This window comes from Calonectris borealis, chromosome 2 (assembly GCF_964195595.1).
Source record: "Calonectris borealis chromosome 2, bCalBor7.hap1.2, whole genome shotgun sequence".
Taxonomy (NCBI): Eukaryota; Metazoa; Chordata; class Aves; order Procellariiformes; family Procellariidae; genus Calonectris; species Calonectris borealis.
The window spans coordinates 83,996,556-84,011,182 of record NC_134313.1 but is presented as its reverse complement, the minus strand read 5'-3'; the positions used below and the strand labels follow the sequence as shown (position 1 = coordinate 84,011,182).

General features: G+C 43.6%; 1 protein-coding gene across 1 annotated transcript in view; it reads left to right on the top strand.

The window, feature by feature from the left end:
• MARCHF11 (membrane associated ring-CH-type finger 11) overlaps window positions 1–4,381 on the top strand; it is a 35,659-nt gene extending 31,278 nt beyond the window's left edge. Inside the window, exon 4 of the mRNA XM_075140695.1 lies at window positions 3,489–4,381. Coding sequence (XP_074996796.1) covers window positions 3,489–3,811 — 323 coding nt within the window. The 3' untranslated portion in view covers window positions 3,812–4,381. The remainder of the gene's footprint in view (window positions 1–3,488) is intronic.
• The last annotated feature ends 10,246 nt before the right edge of the window (window positions 4,382–14,627 follow it).

Genomic DNA, 14,627 nt, shown 5'->3' with positions numbered 1-14,627 from the left:
TTCTTCTCCGCCAAGGAACTTGATGCCTAGCAACATTCGTGTAACTCCTTAGTTGTAAAAATGTACAGGCTGAAGTTACTTATAATGAACACATATAGCTGCACTTAATACTTCTCTACTCAGAAAGTCTTTTTTTTTTTTTCATATTAGATCTAATTCTGAATAGTTTAGAAAGAGTTATATTGCTATTTTTAGAGTGGACATGTTTCACTTCAATGCTGTGAGCAACTTACTGCATTTTTTTATATCTATGGGCCCTAGAATAGTGTCAAGAGATGGTATTTTGTCCAGTGGTAAAGTCTGTTTCTGAAAAGGGTTTTTTATTCCCTGGTAATAGTTTGTGATGTTTCTGGGAGGACCATTCCTAAATGATTATAAGTAAGATTAATGTGATAAATAAGATGACTTTGGAACCTAATACCACCAAATCTGAAGGAACTAAGACAAGTTGCCTGCTTGTAAAGACATTCAGTATGAAAAACTTCAAGTGGTCTTGTGACTCAGGGTAAGAAATCCTTTGGATAGAGTGAAAGAATCTCATAGTACTTTGCAATAAAAGAAAAGAAAATTATGATCTCTCTATAATCCTATTGTCTGGATCCCACTACAATCCCTACATCTTAGAAATAAATCCTGAGGGTAAGGTCTTCTTAGAGCCTTAGGACATTTTGCCAGGTCCATCATCCCAAAACTCTGTTCTTTTTAGATATTAATTGGACAGACTGTCAGAACAGCTAACAATAGTGAATTCTAACACTTCTTCTTGGGATCATCTGGGCAAACCAGTAATTTTTTTTCCCTAGGACTGTGCAACTATGTCCTCTGTGTTGTTGAAATCATGGTATTTGGAACAAGTCAGTATTATTCATGGATTTATCCTTGTTTTCTCTCTCATATCCTCATTCATTGTTGTGGAACTCTTAAGAAAAAGGAGATTCTTAGCCATTTTCTTACAGCTTCGCTTTAGTGACTAACTACTTATATTTTGAGCATCAGAACTTCTCAGGAACTGGAAAATCTCCAGCATTTAAACCTTACCCAGATTCCCCCTTGTTTGTGGTCTTGGAACTGTTGGTGCTGAGAGCTTTTTTTCCCCCGCTCCCTGGAAAAGATCTTTCAAAGAGGCAAAAGATCTATTGGAATTCTTTTGCCTCTACTACATAGGTCTTTTTCAATCTGTAGTTTTATCAGATGGGAAATAAAGCATTTTATGGGAGGAATTATGAAAGTGCTCCTTTTCTCCAAATCTGACAACTTTATTTCAAGCCTTGCAATGTTTGATCCTTTTTTCGGTAGCTCTTTTAGAGCATATGTGAATAACAGCTTCCATTTTAAAGAAAAGTTCTCTTCCTTGCCATTGTTGAAAACATGATTTTGATAAATCCTGAAAGCCCAAAAACAGTAAAAAAGAGCTCTCTGAAAGAAGTCCTACAACTTTTTCTGTCATGATTTTGAGAGGATACTTTTGACTGTTTAAATGTACTTCATGTACCTCAATGATCCTTTCTCTACTGCTTCCTTCTCTATTCTGAAATATGTTGTTCAGGTTCCAGTGGAGTGCAGGCAGGTATCAAAATTTTTTACATTGAGGTAAATAGGTTCTCTCAATTTTGCTTCATCACAGTCTTGAGGGAAACTGGGCCAAAGAATACTATGATCCAGTGACAAGTGGAGGGAAAATTATGCTCATCTCCCTTATCATTCTGTAGGAAATCCAACAGAAAAAAAAAGGGGGGATCTTTGTCACAGCAATAAAACTGTGGCTTATTTGGTTTGTAGATTTTGTACGTGATCAAACACATTTATCCTTTTTAAGACAATATAGCCAGTCTTGAAGGTGCATTTACATATTAATATGGCTGCTAAATTTTTAGGACAGGTTGCTTTATATATCTGAGAAGATGAAGGTAGACATCTTGCAATCAAGGAAATTTTCCACTAAAATGCTATGCTGATACGAAATACATTTAAAATATTTGACACTTAATTAAGTTTATATTGTGTTAGTTTTGCTGTATCGGATGCTTCAACAGATTCTAGACAACTTGAAAGCTTTACAGAGATGCTACATTTGCTATCATGTCCATCTTTGCGTTTCTCCATCTTTCGGTGTAATGATCTTTAAAAGTGTGTTAGAGTAGGCATTGCTATCTGCAAATCATTGCACTTGAATCTGAGGTTTGCTGTTCGTATAAATGTTTTTATCATCCTTTCTGCTTGTGTCATCTTTCTTTGAATGTCTCCTTTCTGGTACCAGTTAACCATGCTTAGAGACCTCAGACACTTAAATCACAATTTCATTGTGTAGGAACAAGTGATATACAATCTCTTGGGATAAAGGACTATAGCCTGTGACACCGCAGATCGTATTATAGATGTGGCCATGTATAGGAAAATTTTAGGCAAGAAACACACTGGACAAAAAATTTATAAATGTGTCTGGCTAGGCAGATTGCTCTCCTCGCAAAGCAGGGAGTCAGAGGACACATGTGGCATTGCACAGAACCATATAGGTTACCAGGCTGGTTGAGGAACAGAGGAGAAACCTAATAAGAAGGCTGAAGCCCCATGTGTATCCCCAGTAAATCCACATTTGAAATACTTACACATAAAGAGTGAGTGTATAAATACATGTACATACATACATATGAAAAATGAAGACTTTCATTTAAGTAAATAAATTGCTTGCATGCATAAAATAAGCATAAATATTAGCTACATGGAAGCTTATAAGCAAGTTGGTCTGTTGAGAACTCTGTATTTTCCTTTTAAAAGATTTCCTGGGTCTCAACAAAAAAGATGTTTCTCAACTTTTGTCTACAGAATTTTGAAGAGAAAGCTTCCTTGCTTATCATAGTTAATAATAACATTTAATTTCTTCTTGCTCCACTGAAGCAAGACAGAAAAGTCATTATACTTACAGATGTTTCAGGTTTTCATAAATCTTCTGTGCTCCCAAGTTGAACTAAGAATGTGAAAACAGTTATATTTGTTTGTATCTGTACTGAATTCTACAAAACACTCTTAAACAAATTTAAGACCATCCTGTTCATTATGGAAGGTCTAACTTACTTAAAGACCTACTTACACCAGTACAAATCTCAGTAAGTGGTACTTACCATGAACAAGGATAACACTAGCATAAACAGTCAATTTACAAATCTGCCAGTAAGGTTCTTTTATATTGGTTTACTTGAACCTAAATACTTTATTTAGTTAGGCATGCTCAGATTATTCCAATATTGGTTATGTTGAGCTTTCGTTCAGAACAATTTTATTTCCCCTACATGTTCCCACCTCCCAATCTTAAACACATGAGTAACCAGTTATATTGCATGTGTACAATTTATTTGAATTATCAGAGTTACAAGTAATTTAATAGGCTCTGGCAATTGCCAGATTCATTACAATGTGTTACATCTGTATTTGCTGTCAAAATGGTATCCAGTGACATTTTGTACAAACTAATTTTTTTTCCTTAATTTCAGGACTGATAGTACATGAAGGTGCATCTGTTTATCGAGTGTTTAAGCGCTGGAGGGCTGTGAATCTACACTGGGATGTGTTAAATTACGATAAAGCCACAGACATAGAAGAGAGCAATCGAGGAGAACCCTCAGCAGGAAGGACATTGTGGTTACCGCTGACTGCATTTAGAAACAGAAGTTTAGTTCATCCAACACAGTTAACCTCACCAAGATTTCAGTGTGGCTATGTCTTGTTACATCTGTTCAACCGCATGAGACCTCAGGAAGATCCATCGGAAGATAACGGCTCTGGGGAAGTAGTGATGAGAGTGACCTCAGTGTAAACATGATGCTCACTGTGCTACCCAGATAAGGATGATGTGCTCTGATGTTACAGGACTTTGGAATGTAGTTACAATGAATGGTGAAACCATTAACACTTGAAAAAATATATACATACTTTTTTAAAATTTAATGCTTTTTATATGATCAGCTAAAACACAAATACATTTTTCTGGGAAAAAAAAAAAGTCTCTTGCTTTTTATATAGTCTGGTTTATTAGATCTTTTGTCAATTTGTACCTGAGGTGTATACAATATAGGTTAACTCTTAGGTCTTTGAATGATGAGGAAACTCATTTTTAAGTAAAAAAAAAAAATTTAAATGTATTTTCTTAAACTCTGGCTTTAATCCACTACTGTTATTTTTCCCACTTTCATGAGGATTAAACTGAACAACCTTCTTTCAAAAAGAAAACAAATGTTGACACAAGTCAAGTATTCTTCCTTTTCTGTCTTTACGTTGTGGTCGTTTGTAGCTCGGTTCAGGTGTATGAAAGTAAGTAAAGGATATATTGTCCCTTGCCTTTAAGCAGAAGTCCAATGCGTGTTCTACAAAACATGAAGGAAGATGCCAACTCTTCTTTTAGCTTTCCCACAGGGATGTGCAAGATGTCAGACACAAGTATGATACAGGCAGGGGAAGAGTCTTGCACTTCCTCTCAAGTCTCTAAGATCTGCAGAGTGCTGGTGCTGTGCCTGGGCACAGAAATGACATTACCTTCCGAGCGCTGGTGCTGAATTTAGCAGCCTGTGAATTTCTAGCACCATTCTAACTGTAGGACATTGACATCCCATATTTTTTACAAAAACCAAGAAATGTACATTACAACTTCTGGAATAATAATAAATCCTAATGGAAACTGAAACAGAAACAATGCAGAGCCTTAATTTTGCCAGGTAATGAATCATCATATTAAAAATGCCAATATTCATCTTTATCATGACAGAATCATAGAACCATGGAATCATTAAGGTTGGAAAAGACCTCTAAGATCATCGAGTCCAACTGTCAACCCAACACCACCATACCCACTAAACCATGTCCCTAAGCGCCTCATCTACACGTCTTTTAAATACTTCCGGGGATGGTGACTCAACCACTTCCCCGGGCAGCCTCTTCCAAGGCCTGACCACTCTTTTGGTAAAGAAATTTCTCCTAATGTCCAGTCTAAACCTCCCTTGGCGCAACTTGAGGCCATTTCCTCTCGTCCTATTGCTAGTTACTTGGGAGAAGAGACCAACACCCACCTCACACCTCCTTTCAGGTAGTTGTAGAGCGCGATGAAGTCTCCCCGCAGCCTCCTCTTCTCCAGACTAAACAGTCCCAGTTCCCTCAGCCACTCCTCATAAGACTTGTGCTCCAGGCCCTTCACCAGCTTCGTTGCCCTTCTCTGGACACACTCCAGCACCTCCATGTCCTTCTTGTAGTGAGGGCCCAGAACTGAACACAGGATTCGAGGTGCGGCCTCACCAGTGCCGAGTACAGGGGCACGATCACCTCCCTGCTCCTGCTGGCCACACTATTTCTGATACAGGCCAGGATGCCATTGGCCTTCTTGGCCACCTGGGCACACTGCCAGCTCATGTTCAGCTGGCTGTCAACCAGAATAGCTAATGATAGCTAATCAATGCTTTGAAGTTTGCTTCTCTGTTTTTGTCTCATGGCAAAAATTCTAATATAATTTATTCAAATGGAAATGGAAATAATTTCCGAGTTAATAATTAAGTCTGTTGAAGATCAAGATGAAAAAGTAGGGCTGAAATGACCCTGAGAGCTCTATCTTACTTAAAACAGTTTGTGGTGGTTTGACCTTGGCTGTCTGGCAGATTCCCACCCAGCTGCTCTCTCCCCCTCCTCAACAGGACAGGGGGAGAAAATAAGACGAAAAAGCTTGTGGGTTGAGACAAAAGACAAGGGCATCACTTACCAATTACCGTCACGAGCAAAAAAGAGATAACATAGGGAAAATAATTTATTGCCTATTAAAATAGAGTTGGATGGTGAGAAACAAAGACAAAACCTAAAATATCTTCCTCCCACTGCCCCCGTTCTTCCCAGGCTCACCTTCACCCTTGACACCCGACTCCTCTACCTCCTCCCCCCGAGGGGCGCAGGGGGATGGGGACTGGGGGGCTGCGGTCAGTCCATAACAGCTCCTCTCTGCCGCTCCTTCCTCCTCACACTTGGGCCTGCTCCAGCTTGGGACCTTCCCACTGGGGCTGCAGTCCTTCAGGATAAACCTTCTCCCACGTGGGCTCTCCATGGGCCACAGTTCCTTCAGGGCATGTCCACCTGCTGCAGTGTAGGGTCCTCCAGGGGCTGCAGTGTGGATAGCTGCTCCAGCATGGTCCTCTCCATGGGCCGCAGGAGATACCTGCTCCACCAAGATCTCTCCAGGGGCGCAGGGGAATCTCTGCTTGGGACCGGCTGTGTCCAGCACGGGGCAGTCCAAACCTCTCCGCACAGAGGCCGTCCCTGCAGCTCCCGCCCCCACCTCCCCCTCCTGGACACCTGCACCCAGTACACAGTTAAACATTTTTCTGTTTCAAAATAAGTTGTAACCACTGGCTGAAAAATTTTAGAGCTATTTTGTGCAGTAGCTGGAGTGGCTGGAAAATTCCCTCTCAGGGATCAACAGGATGGTGCTGGAATCTGCATGCATTCCCTTTATAAGAAGCTCACGTGCCAAGACCAGACATAGTAAGCTTCTGCCACCACGCTTGGAAGGGAAATAGAAATAATTGGAGCTAAGAGCTCCTTATATATTCATAAACATTTAGCCAACGAACGCTACACAGGGCCCAGTGTTCTGCGTTACAGTCTCACAAGCTCAAATTTACAGCTACTAAATCTACAGATGACTTGCTGCTCTTTAAACAATTAATGTGAAAAGCAGTACATAAGCCATGAACAAGAAGATGCTGTCTCAAAAAAAGCCAATTTATCTCTTGCATGACCCGCCTTGTGGATGAGGGAAAGGCTGTGGATGTGCTCTACCTGGACTTCAGTAAAGCCTTTGACACTGTCTCCCACGGCATTCTCCTAGAGAAGCTGGCGGCTCACGGCCTAGACAGGTGCACTCTTCGCTGGGTAAAAAACTGGCTGGACGGCCGGGCCCAGAGAGTTGTGGTGAACGGGGTTAAATCCAGTTGGCGGCCGGTCACGAGCGGTGTTCCCCAGGGCTCAGTTTTGGGGCCACTCCTGTTCAATGTCTTTATCAACGATCTGGACGAGGGGATCGAGTGCTCCCTCAGTAAGTTTGCAGACGACACCAAGCTGGGCGGGAGTGTTGATCTGCTCGAGGGTAGGAAGGCTCTGCAGAGGGACCTGGACAGGCTGGATCGATGGGCTGAGGCCAACTGTATGAGGTTCAACAAGGCCAAGTGCCGGGTCCTGCACTTGGGCCACAACAACCCCAGGCAACGCTACAGGCTTGGGGAAGAGTGGCTGGAAAGCTGCCCAGAGGAAAAGGACCTGGGGGTGCTGGTTGACAGCCGGCTGAACATGAGCCGGCAGTGTGCCCAGGTGGCCAAGAAGGCCAACGGCATCCTGGCCTGTATCAGAAATAGTGTGGCCAGCAGGAGCAGGGAGGTGATGTTGCCCCTGTACTCGGCACTGGTGAGGCCGCACCTCGAATCCTGTGTTCAGTTTTGGGCCCCTCACTACAAGAAGGACATGGAGGTGCTGGAGCGTGTCCAGAGAAGGGCAACGAAGCTGGTGAAGGGCCTGGAGCACAAGTCTGATGAGGAGCGGCTGAGGGAACTGGAGTTGTTTAGTCTGGAGAAGAGGAGGCTGCGGGGAGACCTCATCGCGCTCTACAACTTCCTGAGAGGAGGTTGTAGCGAGGTGGGGGTTGGTCTCTTCTCCCAAGTAACTCGCGATAGGACGAGAGGAAATGGCCTCAAGTTGCGCCAAGGGAGGTTTAGACTGGACATTAGAAATTTCTTCATTGAAAGAGTGGTCAGGCCTTGGAACAGGCTGCCCGGGGAAGTGGTTGAGTCACCATTCCCAGAAGTATTTAAAAGACGTGTAGATGAGGCGCTTAGGGATATGGTTTACTAGGCATGGTGGTGTTGGGTTGACGGTTGGATTTGATGATCTTAGAGGTCTTTTCCAACCTTAATGATTCTACAATCTACAATCACTAACATACAACTGGCATTGAGAAACTATGAGAATTCACTTCCAAATTACCTTTAAACAATTTCCCAAAGGAGGATTTTGTGGAGAAACAGAAGATGAGAGAAGCTATAACTGGGGAAACCTGCTGTATCACCAGGAATTTCTTGTTCTTAATTACTACTTAAATAAAGCCCGCTTTCCCAGAAGGACCACAATTCCACGACCAAACTGGAATCAGAGTTACTATCTCAAAAGCACTTGTAATTCAAGGAGAATATGGCATTCTGTGATCAATATACTTAAAAGGTTATGTCTCACACCTTTTAGGGACTTGTGATCTCTGGGATTTAAAGAATATTTCAGTGGTCTTTTTACAGGATTCTAAAAACAAAATTCAGAACATGAAAACATTTTGTTGTAAAGAAATCTTTTTCATTCACATCCAAATGATTGGTGCTGGAAAAAAATGACTCACCAGAAAAGATCAATAGATGTAATTTAAAAGAGGACAAGATTTCTGTGTGCAAATATTTGAAAGACACCTGGGTCTAGAACACTTAACAGCTTCTGAGGGGAAAAAATGGTCCAATTAAGAATAATGAAAATTAGTAGTGAGAGAATTGTTTAGGGCAAATATCAGAAAAGCCTTTTTAATAGTAGGATTTGTCATCATTAGTCATTTCTATGGCACAATAATTTTGCATATGTCCGCATTTACATATTTCTATATATATAAAGCCAGATCAGGAAATGATAAGCAGCGACAGGATTAGTATGGGCAGGATGCAGTTGTGAAAAAAAATTAAATTAAGTCTGTGGGTGTATTGTGCTGCTTAATGTTTTCAGTAGCAAGAGTGCCTAGTGCAGGATATGAATATTTCTTCATTGACCTTGTATTTGGATTTGTGCAGTACTGCAGTGCTGTGATCACCTACATGCAAGATAGATCAATTTAAATCAGAACAGGTGCAGAGAGGGGATATTAGGATGAAAAAGGAGTAGGGACTCTATTTCACGTAAGTAAATTAGAAGAGCGTGGCTTGTTCTGTTTAACAGAAGTTAAGAGCGAATGTTATTGTTCTCAGTTAATACGTTGCAGAATAAAATTTGTTTTAGGCCAAGAACAAGCCTAAGAAGCAAAAGAACTCAAGGACACAAATAGATCACAAATAAATTTAGCTGGAAGTTCAAGGTAGTTTTAAAATATTCATATAATGAATCACAGACAACAATTTAAGTTGGAAGGGCCCGTGGAAGGACATCTAGTCGAAGCTCCAGGGTCAGCTCTGAGGTCAGACCAGGTTACTCAGGGCTTTTAGCAGTCAGGTCTTAAAATTCTCCAAGGATGGAGATCGTATAACCTCTCCGGGCAACCAGCTCCAGTTCTTGACTGTCCCCAGAGTGCAAAAGTATTTCCTTCTACCCTACCTCTTCTCTCGTTCCAACTTATGCCTGTTGTCTCTCATCCTCCCATAATGCCCCACTGTGAAGTGGAGGGCTCTGTCTTCTTGATAACCCCCTCACAGGTGCTGGCAGGTGCTGTCAGGCCTCCCCTGAAGCCACCTCTTCTCCAGGCTGAGCAAGACTTGATCCTTCAGCCTCGCCTCACAGGGCAAGTGCTCTGGCCCTCAGCCAGCTTGGGGGCCTTCTGATGAACTTGCTCCAGTTACTCCATGTTATTCCTGCACTGGGTTGCCCAGGGTGCTGCTGGCCATCCCCGCAGCCAGGGCACGCGGATCGCTCATGCTCAGTTTATGTCTACAAAGGTCCCCAGGTCCCTTCCCGCAGAGCTGTTCCCAGCCAGGCATGGACCAGCCTGTGTCCTTGCACTGGTGCTTCCTGCCCAGGGACAGCACTTGGCATGTGTCCTTGATGAATTTCATGAGGTTCCTGCTGGTCTATTCCTCCAGCCTGGCTAGGTCCCTCTGGATGGCAGCCCTGACCCGACTGTGTGTCCCTGCAATCTGGCATCATCTGCAAACTTGAGACCCGAACTGTCTGTCACCTCCTCCAGGTCACTGATAAAGGTGTCAAATGGGACAGGGCCCAGCACAGACCCTTGCATTACTCCACTTGTTACTGGTCTACTGGCAGTGTAGCTCCCATTAACCACCACCTTCTGGACCCAACTATCCAAGCAGCTTTTTTGCAACCAAATTATCCAACCACTCAGACCTCAACTTCCTGACTTTGAAAGAAGACTATTGTGGCAGACAGTGTGGAAAGCTTTGCTGCTCCCCACTAAGCAGCGAGCCCACATTTCCTTGTTTGGCATTTTACTGCTGATGTAGAAGCTGAAGTTCTTCGTCTTGTCCTTGATATTCCTGACCGTTCAACCGAGCTTTGGCTTTCCTAATCCCATCCCTGCACGCCTGGGCAATATTTCTAAAGCCCTCCTTTGAAGCCTGGCCCTGCTCCCACCTCCTGTATGGGGCCGTTTTGCAGTGGAGCTGTGCCATGAGTTCTTGGCTTAGTCAAGCCAGGATCCTGATACGCCTGCTTGTTCTCCTGGGTATCAGGACAGTCCATTCTCCTATCTATGCGGTCCATACAGACCTGGCAGCTGCCCTCATCTCCTTCACCCTTCAGAGCTGCTCCCCTATGATTCCAGCTGCCCCCTCCCTGGATAAGCGGCAGGCTGCTCACCTGGTGCCCCACGTCTGGGCTCTGTGATTCTCCTCCCTCCCCTCAGGATCTTCATGTCCGCTCTTTCACGCTCACCATGGCCAGAGTTGCCGTGGGTCACCACCTCCCTCGCTGGTGCCTCCTTGGCAGGAAGAGCAGATCCATCAGTGTGGCCCCCTGGGCTGGCCCAACCAGACCCCAACAAGTTGTCTCTGACACTCTTCAGATATCTCTGGGACTGTGTGTATCCTACCGTGCTGCCCTTCCAGCAGGTGACAGGGAGGTTCATGGCCTCCAGAAGCACCAGGCTCTGCCCTCCCCAGACTTCCTCGAGGGGTTTAAGGAAGACTTCATCCCCTCCCTCATCCATGCTCCCCCCACGCTGCTGCCCTCCCTGGCCTCCCTGTGGATCTGACCCACGAGCTCACCAGACCCTTGTCCGTCCCACAGGAGAGCTCCATACATCCCAGCCGCTCCTTCAAACTGAGAGCATCCCCCTGTCCGCTTCTTCCCTGCCTCTTTCCTGCTTGTCTTTCCTGAGAGTGTCACTGTGAATTACTGGAAGAGCCTCCCAATAAAAACAGTGACAACAAAACATCCAACCTTCTTCAAAGGGAGTTCGATGACTTTATGAAAGTAATTAAGATGTTATTACTAGTGGTGGCAGAAGACTGGGATTAATACCCTTCCCTCTCTATGCTCATTTCTATGTATACAAAATGCATACATCCCCTCTTCTGAAGAATTTAATGTTTCCTCCAAACAACTAAACTTGTTTGGAATTAATCAAGTTATGTAAAAAGCACGGATTTAACGGACACCAGAAAATCACTGTTGACCCAGCCACAGAACCAGATTATGATGTGAAGTGAGGTCTTGCCTGAAGTTCCAGACAGAGTAATGACACTGGAAATCAGACGTGATGTAAAACCTGTATTTCAGTCACCATCCTGTTTGAGTATTAAACTGCAAGTGGGAGAGAATCAAGGTGTAGCGCAAACTGAAGGTTTTGCACCACCACCTCTGGAAAGTCAGATTTTTTCTATTTTCCTTGCGTTAGTCCCCACTGGCAGTAACACCATGGACTACAGCAGTGTAAGGGCAGCTTTGGAGTTTCCCTGTTGGGACACAAGAGAAACAGCAAGAATTCTGCTTGAAACGGCCCATGCATTCGTATCAACTTGAAAGCAAGGAGGAATCAGATTCTGCTCATTCAAGGATAGCAGTGTTTGCTGCTTAAACTAAAGATCACCAGCCCAAAACTAGTCTTCCAAGGCTCTCAAGGACAAGCCATTTCCAGTCACTGCTGTACATATAAGGTTTTAAAATGTTTAAGGTAAAAAAATCCAGTTTTATAACAATTAGACTATTATTAGAGGCATATAGTTTAGGGAGTCAAACTCAGCAGAGGTCCCTGGACTGGACACACTCAAGAATCCTTTTAATATCAATAAGAAAACCAATAGAAAACCCATTTCACAATTATACAAAATAAAGCTGCTTCATAAACAGTTTCTTGACCACTGAAGGCTAATCTGATGGGAGCTCTACAGAATAGCATCCTGGATTCTCATTTCTTTCCTTTGGAATTATATTTAAAATTCAACTTATTGTTAAAACAAGTCATGTAATATTTAAAGCAAACCTTTTCACATATTCTCCTCCTGAAGCTGCGTATCATCAGCATCAGCCTGCTTTGGTGTGTAAATCAAATTTAACAATCCAAACAGCACTGCGATGAAACAGGCAGCACGCTTACTGAGCTCTGCCAGTCTGATTACACTCCAGACCAAGCCACAACAGTTTCACAGGAATTTTTTGGCTCCATTCATAAGGTACCATTGAACCTGTCATGATTGCAAAGCAAACTGCTGTTAGCTACTCGGGAATTGCTTTGCAACTTGGGCTCTGCTGCAACAGAAACTTTGAGGAAAGAATATATGTGATTTGGTTGGTGACATTTCATACTAGTTGCGTGATAACGTTTTGAGTTTTTTTAACCACAGAATATCTTAGTTTATTGCATCATTATTCTGTAAATGACATATCCAAGGAATGATTACCAATATTGAAATATACCTCAAATCTACCTACGGCAGCACAGGACAATAAAAGCAGGGGCTACTATACTGAGAAGCATACTTCTTCCTCTGAAACCTTAACAGGTTTTAAAGAGAACTGAAGATTTCTGGTGGACTAAATTTGAAAATAGTTTGCTATTATCTGTCAGATCTGTGATTTCAATAATTACGTACTAAGAAACATGAAAATTTTCTAATGCTTGAAAAATAGGAACTGTTAGCAGTTTTTCTGAAGAGAAATGAAGATGCTCTTTAAAACATTTCATCTTTCTTGATGGCCTTACATAAAAGAATTCATTTTCATAAACCTCATAACAATTTCAAAAAATCCTAGTGAGTAACCAGTTCCTAGAATCACCTCTTAGCTGTTGTGTAAGGGGAGATAAAGCAGTGTGCAGGGCTGAGAGAGGACACCAGAGAAATCTTTAAAAACTGGTAATACTTGTATTTCATTTTATTAAAATCAGAAATGAGGTTTCAAATCCTTCTACATTCAGAAATTTGTCAGGTGGATGCTGACATTTCTCCTGGATCTAAGAGGAGAGATTTATAATGCACCGCAGAGTGCAACCACAGTCTGAATTAAAGGTGATGCATGCATTAAAACCAGTCGCATGGCAAAAAATAAAAAGGGAACACTAGGAGATGGGCCCCTGAGAAGCATAAACACCTTTCAAAGATCACCCGCAGATAGTAGAAAAATAGCAATCAGTAGCATAATTTTTCCCCACTGTGGCCAGTCAAATATCCTGCAGGCATGTAGAAACCCATGATCATCCCCCTACTTAACGAGTTCTCACCTGACAGCCTGAAATGATCCTTTCCCCTAGAGTCTCCACCTGTACTGGCTCCAGCTGAATTTGACCCTTGCTTGTCACCATTTGCTCCTTTAGTCCAGAAGACCTTAGCAGCAGGCTTGAGGGGCTGAGCTCTGAAGGATAGAAGACGTATCAGCTGGCTGAAAATTTGTAAAAGCCTCATAAAATGATATTTTCAGCATGAAGCAGCTGGCTGGAGCCAACCACAGAACTTGTTTTAACACCAGACCAAGCAAACAGTGTTGAATCAGGTCCATGCTGGAGAGCCCGTCTGAGTGCGAGAATTCAGGATCAGCCATGGGCAGAGGCCAGAAATGCCGCCGAGGTCTCCACAAGAGCAAGAGTTAAGGTGAATGAAAGGGGCTTGGACAGTGGTGGCTTGGTGACCCGGAGAACTTCCTCCAGCTTCCACAGTTCCTTCCTGGCCCAAAACCTCACTTTGCCCTACACGTGAGGCTGGAAGAGGAACAGCCAAACTTGTGAATGGAAAAATTATGTTGAATAATTAGTCCACAGGTCCCATTTTCTAGGCCTGACCACCACTAATTCTCGAGGAAAGAGTACTTCTCCCCTCTCTTGTTTGCAACTTTTGCCCTGCCAGTTTTGAAAAAGGTGGAAAAAATGCAGCCAAAACCAAGGCACTTGGTTTTTCTAAGGGATCACATCAAAGTCACCACATGCTCCTCATCCAAGTTTTGCTAGAATTCAAAATGTTGAACTGGAGCAGCTAAGCCTTTAAAGAGGGGAAAACTGAACTCCGCTGCAGGAGACAAACGGAATGTGAGCGATGTCCCCCCTTGCCCATGCCCCTGCAGTAAGGCTTCACCTAGAGCAGCACTACCAGCTGCTGGGAACCGACCCGGTCCTTGGGAAACCTCAGCCGGCTCCGTCACCGCTGGGGCTGGCTTGGCTCTGCTCTCCGCTGCAGGCAGGGGCCTCTGGCAAGTCCACGCCTGCATGCCTGCAGCGGGTCTCAGCCCCTCTTTGCCCCTCTGCTGCGCTGCAGGCATCCCTGCCAGCAGAGCTGCCCCCGAGGAAGGCGTCCCTTCCTTCCCCCAAGCGCAGCTCAGCCAGAGAGCTGGGGTCAGGGCTTGACAAAGAGGCAGCTGTCCTCCCTCCTGCCCACCACGTGCACCGCACACTAACCTGAACAAGCAAACCAGTTTTACCG